Consider the following 12,332-nt stretch of genomic DNA (forward strand, 5'->3'; position numbering starts at 1 on the left):
CGGCCCCGACCTGTGGCCGCGCTCCGGTGTGCCTCTCCCGCCCGCGGGTGGGCGCTCAGCTGTGCCCTCGGCGTGTCACGCCGCGGTCAGCCTCGGTGTGCGGAAACAGCAGTAAAAAAAGCATCTTTTGGTTCGTTTATTGTCCCTTCGGTGTGCTTTGCTTCGTTAAACGTCAAGAGTTTTTCAAAACCTAAAGGGCGCGCTCGCTGCAGCTTGTCTAGTTGTGAAGTGACTAGAGGAGGGTAAGTGTTGTGTTCCTTACTGCAAACGGTGTCTGTCTTGTGTCTCCGCATTGCTCCAAAAGTGCTTCAGCAGTGCAGTATGAGCGAGCACAACCCGAGCTGGGACTTGGAAAGCTGCTGCTGCTGGTGAGTTGGCTTTGTGACTGTGGTGGGTGCTCAGGAGTCACCGTGTGGGTCGTGCCTGGTGCTGTTCCTGGTGCTGCTTTCATGGCTTACCTGCCCTGTGCACTGGTGAATGCTCACCCAGACCCAGAAGTGCAGGCGTGACGGGAACGTGGCCAATGTCAGTATTGCTGGAGAGGTTTAGGTGCTGAGTTGGTGTTGAGGAGCTGCTCTTGCCCAGGTGCTCACCATGCTGGAGGTGCTATGGGAATCGTTCAAATCACTCTATCCCTCCTCGTTCTTTCCCGTCAGGAGGACATGGCTGCTCACGTGGGAGCGTCGCGAACGCCGCAGGAGGTGATGGAACACTACGTGAGCATGTACATCCACGGCAACCTGGGCAAAGCCTGCATCCCCGACACCATCCCCAACAGGGTGACAGACCACACCTGCCCCAGCGGGGGCCCCTTGTCCCCCAGCCTGACCACGCCGCTCCCTCCCCTGGACATCTCCGTGGCCGAGCAGCAGCAGCTCGGGTACATGCCCCTCCGCGACGACTACGAGATCGAGTATGACCAGGACGCGGAGACGCTCATCAGTGGCCTCTCGGTGAACTATGACGATGATGATGTGGAGATAGAGCTGAAAAGAGCTCACGTGGACATGTACGTGAGGAAGCTCAAGGAGAGGCAGCGGCGCAAGAACATCGCGCGAGATTATAACTTGGTCCCGGCCTTCCTGGGGAAAGATAAAAAGGACAAGGAGAAAGCTCCCAAACGGAAGATCACGAAAGAAGAGAAGGAGTTGAGGCTGAAATTGAGGCCTCTCTACCAGTTCATGTCTTGTAAGGAGTTTGAAGACTTCTTTGAGAACATGCACAAGGAGAGGATACTGCGAGCAAAGATCCGGGAGCTGCAGCGGTACCGGCGGAACGGGATCACCAAAATGGAGGAGTCGGCGGAGTACGAGGCAGCCAGGCACAAACGGGAGAAGAGGAAGGAGAACAAAAACATAGCCAGCTCCAAGAGAGGGAAGGAGGACGGTAAAGAAGGTGAATTTGCTGCCATTGAAAACCTGCCTGGCTTTGAGCTCTTATCGGACAGGGAAAAGGTGCTCTGCAGCTCTCTGAACTTGAGTCCTGCACGTTACGTGACTGTAAAAACTATCATCATTAAAGACCATCTCCAAAAAAGACAAGGAATTCCTTCAAAGAGTCGCCTTCCCAGTTACTTAGATAAGGTACTGAAGAAAAGGATTTTAAACTTTCTGACAGAAAGTGGTTGGATATCCAGGGATGCTTCATGAAACTCAGCTGATCTGAACAAACACAGCACAGGCCCATTACAGCCTCCAGGACTCCGTTATTTTTTCCTTCCCTCCCCAAAGGTAGAGATCATGTCACTTAAAAAAAAAGCAAATACATAAACCCCCACAGTAATCATGATCCATGGTGGTTTAAATAGACTTTTGCTGCGGATCATGGAAAACACTTAATTGTGAAACTTCTGCATTGGATTTCACTGCTTTTGATTGTTAGAACAGATTTTTCCATGTGAACTTACTCCAGTCCAGTAGTCCCAGAGTAGTTGCTTTAGTCTGTACTATTGGATACATGAGTATCAGTGTAATCCTTGGTTTTCTTTGAAGGTTGGAGATAGTTCCATTTGCTGGAAACTTTCTTCTCCCTTTGTTTTTTTGGGGTTTTTTTTTTTTTTTTGTTTTTTTTTTTTTTTTTGTTTTGTTTTTTTTTTTTTTTTTTGTTTTTTTTTTTTGCCATAATGCTGGCAGCAGGGTGAAGCTGACATGTGTCCTGAGCCTGGAAGCAGGGTGAGCTTCTGTGACTGCTGCTAAGCTTTTAGAACATTCTCCTTAATAACTACAGCCAAGGCACAGGGACAGCAGGATGAGAGTTCCTGTGAGATGCAGCAGGGATTAGCCATAGCAGAGAGTGGAAGGAAGGAGATATGGTAGGTGAGATGCCTTCAGGGACTTGTGCTGTGGAAGAGATTCTTGAAGAGCTTCATTCCCACCCAGCTGATCCAGGCACAGCTTTGACTTGAGCTTTTCCTGGAACAGACCTCTCTGGAGCTTTGATGTTACCTCATTAGTACTGTGGTTGCAGGAATACCCAGTGGTTGTGGTGCTGTGTTCCAGTGGTGAGGTCAGCACTAGGGCAAGGGCCAGGAATGGGGTTTGGGAAAACAGGCAGTGAGTTGTCTTCCAGGAGTCAGGAGCCTCAGGCAGCAAAATCACTGCTTTTTTTTTGCTGGGGGAGCTGCTTCTCCTCCTTTAGGAAATGTAACTGCTGAGCTCCATGGGCTGAGGAGCTGTAGCTGCCTCTTCCCAAGTTTGGTTGGGAAGGTCAGGGAAAGGGAGTGAGATTCCCAAGTGGAGTGTGATCACCAAGAGTGGTTTTTAAGGACAAAACTAAGGAGTGAAGCAGATTAGGTCAAAATGCAGCGCTAATTGTTCCTGAAGCACTGAGCTGCCAGCTGAGCCACTGCAGGGTTCTGACTGCAGGTCCCTTGGCATGTACCAGCTTAGACACGGTGAAGCTGAGATTACTGACATAGGAAAAAATGCACCTTGGGAGGGAACTCTGACAGCTGCAGCCTGGAGTGGTGTGTGATCCAGGTGCCAGCTGGGATGGGACACAGCAGGGAACAGAAATGCTGGATCTGCAGTACTGTTCTGGTAAAATCTACTGATTGAGGGAAAGATGTTGAAGGAGGACTAGAAAAGGATTTTTACACTCATTTCATCCTTAAATTCCCACGCTGGTATTTAACCAAACACTGGTGGGTGCCACATGGAAGATGGCACAGTGTTACTTGTGCCTAAGCCTCTCTGCTGGTCACCTCCAGAGCAGGAAGGTGTGACTGGAGACCAACTGGGAAGGTCTTTTGGACTGCAGGTGTGCCAAAACATGGGACCCAACTGGCTTCAAAGTGAGTGGAAGCACTGGAAATGCCACCTTGCTTTGATGCTTTGGGCTGCAGTCAGTGAGGATACCAGGTAATCTTAAAACAGTATTAATTCTGCAGTTTGGCAGAGGTATTCTGATCAGAACTGGGTTTCAGCTTTACCAAGACAGTGTTCCCAGTGAGCTTAGGATAAAAGGGGTACAATTACAAAGCCAGCATTTCTAAGGAAGGAAGAAACCAAAACTCTAGTGCCTTTTTCTTTTGAGCTTTTGATGTTATGTCCCGTAAAAAAAGGTAAGGGCTATGTCCTCTCGGATGTAATACTTTGTTTGGCTTATTTGTAAGTGGTTTGTTGAGGAATACTCAAGACAAAACTGTCTGTCCTTGGCAGCAGTGGAGCTAACTGCAGTGCTGAGTAGCTTTAAGAACCACTTCCACCCTGTATGCATGTACAAACAGCAAACAGGTTCATAAACCCTTGGTTATTTCTCTGTCCTACTCCCAAGGGGAGGAAGCTCAGTCTTTCTTTCCAGTATTCTAATTATGCAATTTGGTTCTTCCTGTAACTTGTTACCTAATTGCCGTAACATCATGTTCTGGAGCCTCAACTCTGCATGTAGCTGGGAGTTTAAGAGAATTTTTTTGTTGTTCATTCTTTTAGGTTTGGTTTTTTTTCCCTCCTCAAATCTGTGATTTTTACATTTCTACACTGTTCTGGCACATCCAAGTCTAACTGAAGCAATACCATAAAGCCCATCTGAACAATAACATAGGAAAAAATCTAGGCACCAATGAGTCATTTAAATGTTGAAGTGAGTTCTGCATTTACACTCTCTAGTTTCTTAATTCCTCCACCCCTCCAGAATGTTTCTTTGGTGCTAGTTGTAACTTATTGAACATCAAAATGAATGTAAAATAAAGTATTTTTAATGTATGAAATATGGCTATCAATATTTATTTTGTACTTGCAAGCAAATTCAAGGTGGTAAATGTTTGCTTTGGCAAATACTAGTCCCTTGGAAAGGGCTTCCCTAGAAGCAATGTCTCATTGTCAGCTATGCTTTTCATTTTAAAGGTGACTTGCACTAGAGGATGCTGCTGTTCCATATTTTCACATGGAACTGATTTAGTCCAAGCATTCCTTTGTTATGAGCTGCTGGTTTTCTGTTTGATTGTTTTTCAGTTGAGATACACTTATGTTAATCCAGCAACTTACTAGAGCTATGCTGCTTCTCTTCTGCGCTGAAGGGACTGAGAAAAAAAAACATGGTAAAGAGCTCTTCAGCTTGTATCTTGTGTTGATCTGGAAGTGCTTCCTGTACTGTACAAATAACCTAGCCTTCATGTTGCTAATGGCAAGGTGTTTTATATGCTTAATGCTCTTTTCTAATTAAAGATATTACTAATGATAGTATCTGTCTTAACAGCATTGATGTAAAGCCAATGGAAACGCAACACTCTGTAAGCTGTTCAAAATACTGATCTTCTGCTTCTGACAGAGGCAGCAATAAGTCTGTCCAGTGCCAGTGATGTGTTACAGGGAGCATTAATCTCCATGCTCTGTGCTACCCAGTGCAGAAGGGCTTGCTACAGAGCATTGTGGTTACAGCCCCTCCTGCCCCAGCAAGCATTAAGAAGAGTATTTGTAAGCTTGCCCAAGTCTGACCATGAACTGCCTTGTAAATCACACAAGCTAAGCACTCGGCCATTATTCTCTTGTGCCGCCACTGCATCAGGCTTCTTTGCAGGTGAAACAGACTCCATCAGCCTTTTGGTTTACTCTCTCTTCTCACAAAATGTTTTTGCATGTTGCCCCAGTTGCTCTTAAGTGATGACACATTAAATACTGTGAAGGAAGGTACGTGGTGAGAATGTTCAGCTCATCACGTTCTTCCTCAAAGGGAATGTTGCACTCATTTGAGTTGTGTCCTGGTGTGGCTGTACCAGACACACAAATGCCTGTGCTGAAATCATGTAAAACCTAACTGATGTTGTGCACACAGCATTTTACTAGATTTTTGCATTGTATATTGGTAAATAAACTTGTATTGAAATTTCTTTCCATGATTGATTTAACAGTATTGTAGCTTGTGTAATGAGGAAAATGGCTTAAGTCATTGTACTAAATGGGGTGGGTGGAAAAGTCTTTATGAAGTAGCTAGTACTGGTGATGGCTTTGTTGACAGCTTAAATTTCAGTACTACTTCCCTCTGTTCTTTGATTTCTTCGGTGCTTACTGTGGTAGGGCAGAGTGGGTGTTTGGAGCTCTCAGTGCCCAAAGCCTCTCCAAGTGGGCAAAGAGGAACCACTTAAATGAGATCCTCAGGTATCAGCTTCAAAAATGAATCTTGTACTGAACATTTAACAGGAACTCATGTTTAAGAACACCCCGAATGAAGTGATGTAGCCCAAAAAAGTTTGTGTGGGGCACTGGGAAGCTCATTAAAGAAGTCTTCATCCGCTAGGGAAGAAGCTGTCCCTTTGTTTTGATTGCCCTGTTGGAAAAACTTCTATACTAACTAAGTTATTATTAGATTTAGTTTAGATCCAGACAGGTTGGGAGGTGACAAACCAATACATGACAGTTCTTAAAAGGTACATAAAGTGACCCTGGTCCCTTTCTCACATCAGCTGAGAACAGGTCCCAGTCAAAGTGCAACTGAAACCATTTCTTCAATCCTACTTCACACAGCTACAGCCTGCTCCAAACCCAGATGGAAGGAACTTCAGTATATGGAATTTTTAGAGTCAATTTCTGCACTTTGATCTCTGTACTTGATTAGTTTAAAAAAAATTAACATTCTAGTTGTCTTCACACAAGCATCAAAAAATTGTCTCTCCTCTGCCCAGTCAAAGCATTGATTTTCCTTCTTAGAGTCAAGAAAGAAAGAATGACTAACCCCCAAACAGTTGTATGCACTTAAGTTGTTCCTAGTTAACTCTTTGATTCCCATGAGGCAAAAGAGCACTGGGAAAAAAAGTCTTAAGGAATGAGAAATCACTTCTCACCATGAGTAGGTCTAGTGTTCAGTAAGCTGTTGGCAACTGCATCTGAACCAAAAACATGTAATCAATACCTTACCTTAAGGTGAGAAGCTCCATAAGCCAAGGTAACCAATAACAATGGTAAAAAAATTCAGAAGTACTTACTGTTTACCAGGTCTTAATAACTTCCCTAAGTTTGAAGTTTCTGCCCCCTGTGTTAAGCATTTGAGCTTTCATTGACGAGAGGACAGGATAGTTACTTTGTCAGTTGTGTAATTTGCCAAGTTCCACCCACTCCTATCCAGGTGACCAGACAAATTGTAGGACAAAACATTCAGTTAATTATGGATTGTATTTCACCCTGATTGTGCAGGATTGGGAGCAGCAGGTGGAGCCACACATGGCAAGAGCTGCAAATGGGAAAAGTTCTGATGCAGCCGAAGAGCCAAACTGAGTAAATGCAAGAAATGAAGACGAAACTAAGTTCACATTTTTCTTTGAGCCACTTACATGCAATTATTTATGTAAGTCTAAATGAAAGCATATACCAAACTCTCAGCTATTCACTTCTTTGGGTGTCCTGGCTCTCAGCAGGGTTGTAGCTACAGTTTGCGTAACAAACTGATTGTAAAGCTGAAGTTACAAGACTATCAAAATTGTTTAAACCAATTTATACAATATTAAATTAAAAAAATCCAGAGATAGGATAAATTCTATTGGTTCTTCAATGCCATACAAGTATTAGATGGTTTTCTTGAGCCAGTGTTAGTACAGGACAAAAAGGCTGAAAAATTACAAAAAAATATCTAATCTCCATTGCCATTTATTTACAGGTCAGAATTCATAAAGGTTTCAACTTCAGTCCTTCAGAGATTATTTCTGAAGAGACAAAACAGAGCATTTATCACATCAGTTTGTAAAAGCTGATGGCTGCTTGCAGAAAGAAGTTGTTTGTACTACTTCACCCACTTCCGCAATGTGAGATTCTACAAAACCAAAGGAAGTGTTTGAACCACAATCTGGATGTTCAATCTACACACAGTGACAAATGTGAGATTGCAAAATTCTTGTGAGCATTTCATTCAATTTAATGCTCCTTCAGGAGCAACGATTGTAAAAAACATTATCTAACCTAAAGCATTAGAGGGCTCAATGGCTCCTGCATTTCACACTGAAGACAGAGCTTATGAGCAGTGATGTCCAAGGCCACTAAGCAGAATTTCATCAGTTGCTTCATTTTCCCTGGGAGACCTCAACCAACTCATTTAAACCCCTCAGGGTGCAGAGGAACGAGGAAAGCATGGTGCAAGAGAAAAACCATCCAGCTGTTTAATAGTTGTATGGCATTTTCAACTCTCAGACTGAGCAGCTAAGGGTCTTTGACAACCCCCACCAGGGCAGGCCGCAGCGTACGCCCGTGCAGCTTATAGCCAATCTTGGATACCAGTGCAATAGTGCCAGGCTCCTGCCCTTCCATGGGAGCATGGAACAGTGCTTCGTGTTCGTAGGGATCGAACTTGGCTCCCACAGGATTCAGTCTAAGCAGGCCATGCTTTTTAAACACTTTCTGAATCTGTACTTCTGTCATAACGAGACCTTCGTATAAGCTCTTCAAGTGAGGATTTTCATCCTTAATTTCTTCTTTTGGGACACTTTCTGTTGCTTTCTCCAAAATGTCTGCAACTTCTAGTAAGTCCTTACAGAAGCTCTGGATCCCTAAAAAGATATAAAACAGAAGGGAATGAGATTAGTCCATTGAGGGAAACAAGTGTTAAAAAAACAACAACTCCATGGCCCCAAACCCCACAGCACTATCTGTACTTTTAGATTTTTAAGAAGATATGTGATATCATAAACATCTGGGGTAAAATGCCCTTTCCAAGTCTGGAAGACTATACAGAACTATTACAGGTACCTTGAAATCCACATCCTCTCCTCTGCTTCTATGGAAAAAAAACATTATTTCAACTCAAAAAAGCTAAAGCTATGGTAATGGCCTAACAGTTAAAATCCTAACTAAAGTTACCAAAAACTTCAGATGGCTTCATGTAACTTCCTCATGTCTCTCTCACCCTGGGATTCACCTAAAGTTCAATGCATTATGGTGTCCTATTCCCACCCTTCAATCTGATGTGGTAAAAGAATCTGCAGAAGAAAAGCATGTGGTGAGGCTGATAAGTCAAGGGATGGACAGGGATTGTTCCTTGACTGAAGAGAACTCCCACCTCTCCCTCACACTACAAACCTCTTTTACAGAGTCAGCAGCTGTGCCCTGCAAAGCCTGAGCAATTCCCAAGCTAAGGACAGTCTGTGTCCTGAAGCTGTTCTCTGGCTCACACTAAGAGAATCTGGACTAACATTATTCGAGACAAACTTCCTGGCAACCAAGAAAAATCAGAACAAGTAGATAAAATACCACATTTCCACATGGGTTTGGTTTTTGTGGGTTTTTTTAGGCCAGACATAGCCTTTTTAATTCTTGCTCACATTCTGGATGGGGTTTTTTTCCTTACCAAGAAGTGATATGAGCATTAGCAGAAGACAAGTCTCTGGTTTAAACAAAAACCCCCACAACTATGGAAGCACCTTGCAAGATCTACAGGGCTCAGCCAGTTTTCAGGAAAGGGTCACTTTTAACACCTGTGCAACTCTGTAGAGACTCGAGCTCCTTACAGAACAGCCACTAACAGTGCCCAAGTAGTTCTAAAAATATAAGCAAATCAATCACAGTTTTAAACTAAAAAGTAAAGCTGTGGTTAGAGCTGAAGTGTCCCAAACACAGAAAAACCGGCTGTCTAGTGACCTGGATCAAACCAAATAACCAAACTCTTCCCAAAGTGGTTTGGTTGGTTTTTTATTGTGTAAGTTATATTTGCAGGTATCTGTGACTGCATCTCTGTGAATCTATGCAAGTCTCAGAAATGAGTTTCTCTTCCTTCAACAGACCAAGCAGTCATGTACAAAAGATAAAACTTAAAGATACATGTAATTTAGTTTCCAAGGCAAATTTGATTTGAATATTTATTTCTATTGTAGCATCTCTGAGCTCAGACAGGACTCAAAGTTCTTCTGCACCAAGCAGCACATTAGTGAAATAATGCTTACTGCAAATCAACTTCAGGATGAAGCATTCAAATACCCATGAAAAGGGTACAGGAACACCGTGCTTTTTCTTACAGTGCACATTAACTGAAGACACTGCATTCAGCAACTAAATCTTGATTATTCAGAATTAAACTACAGAGCTGTGTGGTGTGGCCAAAAAGACCAACACATTCTCCAAGCCAGACTGGCACTCCAACACCACGATGCAACAGCACTGCTCTGCTGCAGCATTTGCACAGAAAAGTTATTCAATTGTAAAAGGCTAAAAAAACCCCAGAAACACACAAAAAGGCCCCAAAAGAACAAAATACAAAACCAAACACCAAGAACAAAACCCCAAACTTGAAGGAAAGGCAATATTCCATGTTCTTGGTTGTTACTTGCAGTCAGTTCTGAGACCGAAGTGTATGAAAAAGGCAAACTTCAGGCTGCAAACCTTACTGAAAAATCTCCTACTGCAGTACACACTGTAGGAAACCAGAGACCTTGGTTACAATTCTGATGCAAAGTAAGGAACTGTTCAAACCTCCCTGCCTCAAATATATTTTCTAACCAAGTAGTCAGGATCACTGGGAAGTACAACTCTTCAATCCTGCAGGCCGCTCAGGTTAATTTTTCCAGCCTTTGCATTTCCCAGGTCTTAGGAGCAAACACAAAAGGAGCCTCTACTGACCATATAACTTTGCCTCTTCTACCAGTTTCTGGCTTCTTTGCCTCACGTTCTCTGCATCTGCCAAGGCACGTTTGTACTTGTCCTAAAGAAGAAAGAACAGCAACAGAAGAGATTTTATTCCTGGGAGTTGAGTAGTTGACAATAATTCAAACCAGCACATTTAGTTTAAAACAGCATTGTAAACAGTTTCACAGCCTAAATCACTATCTAGAGTACCCTGAAGACAACATGCCAATCACCACAGCATTCTTCCTACCAAGGCAGATGTTTGCTTCACTTTAGAGTAGATGAAGTGATGGAAAGGAAATAATACGGATGTACTAAGAATGAAATTCCATAAAATTAGGTACTGCAGGTCAAGTGCTTCACCACCTAACCCAGAACTCCCTGGTGGTTTCCACCCTGAGTATGCCTGACCTTCACATGCCAGTGAAGAATCTCAAAACACAGTAAAAATGGTCCCAAGCTGCCTGAAGAGCTGTTAGGTAGCCAATAGGCAAATGCTACCAACAGAGATGTTTGACTGCATCTCACAGAATCACTAAGGTTGGAAATGACCTCTGAGATCATTGAGTCCAACCTATGAGCTAACACCACCATGTCAACTAGATCATGGCAGTAGGTGCCACATCCAGTCTTTCCTTAAAGACCTCCAGGGATGGTGACTCCACCATCTCCCTGGGCAGCACATTTCAGTGTCTAATCGTTCCTTCTGTGAAGAAATTCTTCCTGATGTCCAGCCTAAACGTTCCCTGGTGCAGCCTGAGACTATGTCATCTCATCCTGTCCCTAGCTGTCTGGGTAAGAGACTGATCCCCCTGGCTCCAACCTCTTTTCAGATAGTTGTAGAGAGTGATAAGGTCACCCCTGAATCTCTTTTTCTCCAGGCTAAACACCCCCAGCCACTCCTGCTAACACTTGTGCTTCAGACCCTTGACCAGCTCCACTGCCCTTCTCTGGACTCACTCCAAGCACATGACTTTGCCTTTCAGAGCTTTGGGAAGGGCAATAGAAAGGAAACTTATGATCCATAGGTGCTGGTTCGATAGAGGGTTCTGGGCTACCTCTATAGTCTCAAATACTCCAGAAAGACATTTTTACTGAAGCATTTGTTAACACCTTTGCTAAACACACACCTCCCACCCCTCAGGGCATACTTCATCCCTGCAGAAGTCACCCATGGGAGAGAATCCAAGATACATCAGGCCAGAGTGAGGCAATGTGACAAGTCAACCTTGAGTTTGAAGGGTTCTCCAACAGACAAGGTTAGAAACTTCCTAAGTATGGCAGAAGTGCACTACTGTATAAAAGCACCATTAATTCTGACCTTTGAAAAGTCAGCAGCTGTTTCCACACACAAATGCACACACCAAAGACACACTCAAACTCTTTCACAGCTTCCAAAAATCATTTCTCTCTGAGCAAAACTTACATGAAACTCAGTAACAAATTTTCAGGCTGGAGAAGATTCAATTCCATCCAGAAATTGGAAAGAAACTACCCAAAAATCCTAATTTTGGACCAGGGATGTACCTCAGGTCTTGTAGTACATCTACTCTCAAGTTTAAAGAAATGATCACATTGCTGGTTTTATTCACCAGCTACACAGGAGTCACATCACTGTGGCCAGACTGTGCACTGAGGACCTGCAGCGAAGGCTCTTAGGCACCCAGTTTGTAAGGTGAGCAACCACAGACACTTACAGTGACTTCTTTTAGTTGTTCTTCCAGTTTGGCCTTTTCTTCAGATAGCAGTTTTTCAGCAGAGCTGGCTTCAGCCTTCTGCTCATTTTGGCTCTGACTCTGGTCCTCTTCCAAGTTCCTGCCAGTGTTCTTCTGTTGTGTTGCTGCACAGAGCAGTCGTGGAGAACTCCTAAGGTGAAAAAACACGGACAGCATTGATCAGCTGCTTATTTTGTAAGACATTAGCATTTTCTAGATACAGTGGAGACTTTTTTGACACACTATTGTCTACAAAATCCTCACATTAAAGCATAAATACAACAGTTCTAGGCCTGTGAAAACTGTGTGAACCTCCGTGAGAAGTAACTGACCCCTTAAACTGTAGGAAACAGTAACTGCTGCAAGATACCAGCTCCTAAGTGTCTCTCACATTCAGTTTATAAAGTCGTAGCAATTATAAGGGCAATAAGAGCTCGTCTGCAGCGCAGAGCTCTGCCAGGAAGCAACTCCACTCAACGTGATGCAATGACCTGCAACAACCTCCCAGAAAACACCCCGAGCGCGCCGCGTTCGGCCGCGCGGGGGGAACGACTGCTCCGCTCCTCACGTCCCTGCGGCT

The 12,332-nt window shown here is 43.8% G+C and overlaps 2 protein-coding genes across 2 annotated transcripts; one reads left to right on the forward strand and one right to left on the reverse strand.

Annotated features, from left to right (window-relative positions):
• Window positions 1-608: 608 nt before the first annotated feature.
• Window positions 609-1,649, forward strand: TADA2B (transcriptional adaptor 2B). The gene has a single exon (XM_009082698.1). The coding sequence runs from the start codon at window positions 609-611 to the stop codon at window positions 1,647-1,649; it is 1,041 nt and encodes a 346-aa protein (XP_009080946.1).
• A 5,100-nt stretch (window positions 1,650-6,749) lies between these two features.
• Window positions 6,750-11,929, reverse strand: GRPEL1 (GrpE-like 1, mitochondrial (E. coli)). Its single transcript, XM_009082699.1, has 3 exons — window positions 11,735-11,929; window positions 10,032-10,113; window positions 6,750-7,969 (listed from the first exon to the last, which is right to left on the reverse strand). The coding sequence occupies exons 1-3, from the start codon at window positions 11,927-11,929 to the stop codon at window positions 7,623-7,625; spliced, it is 624 nt and encodes a 207-aa protein (XP_009080947.1). The 3' UTR covers window positions 6,750-7,622.
• Between the last annotated feature and the right edge of the window lie 403 nt (window positions 11,930-12,332).

Source organism: Acanthisitta chloris, unplaced genomic scaffold (assembly GCF_000695815.1).
Source record: "Acanthisitta chloris isolate BGI_N310 unplaced genomic scaffold, ASM69581v1 Scaffold32719, whole genome shotgun sequence".
Taxonomy (NCBI): domain Eukaryota; kingdom Metazoa; phylum Chordata; class Aves; order Passeriformes; family Acanthisittidae; genus Acanthisitta; species Acanthisitta chloris.

Coding starts and splice junctions, on each gene's coding strand:
- TADA2B (XM_009082698.1), top strand. CDS start 609: ATGGGAATCGTTCAAATCACTCTATCCCTCCTCGTTCTTTCCCGTCAG.
- GRPEL1 (XM_009082699.1), bottom strand. CDS start 11,929: ATGCTGTCCGTGTTTTTTCACCTTAGGAGTTCTCCACGACTGCTCTGT. Junction 10,114..11,734: donor AACAACTAAAAGAAGTCACT/GTAAGTGTCTGT, acceptor TTTCTTCTTTAG/GACAAGTACAAACGTGCCTT. Junction 7,970..10,031: donor AGAAGAGGCAAAGTTATATG/GTCAGTAGAGGC, acceptor ATATCTTTTTAG/GGATCCAGAGCTTCTGTAAG.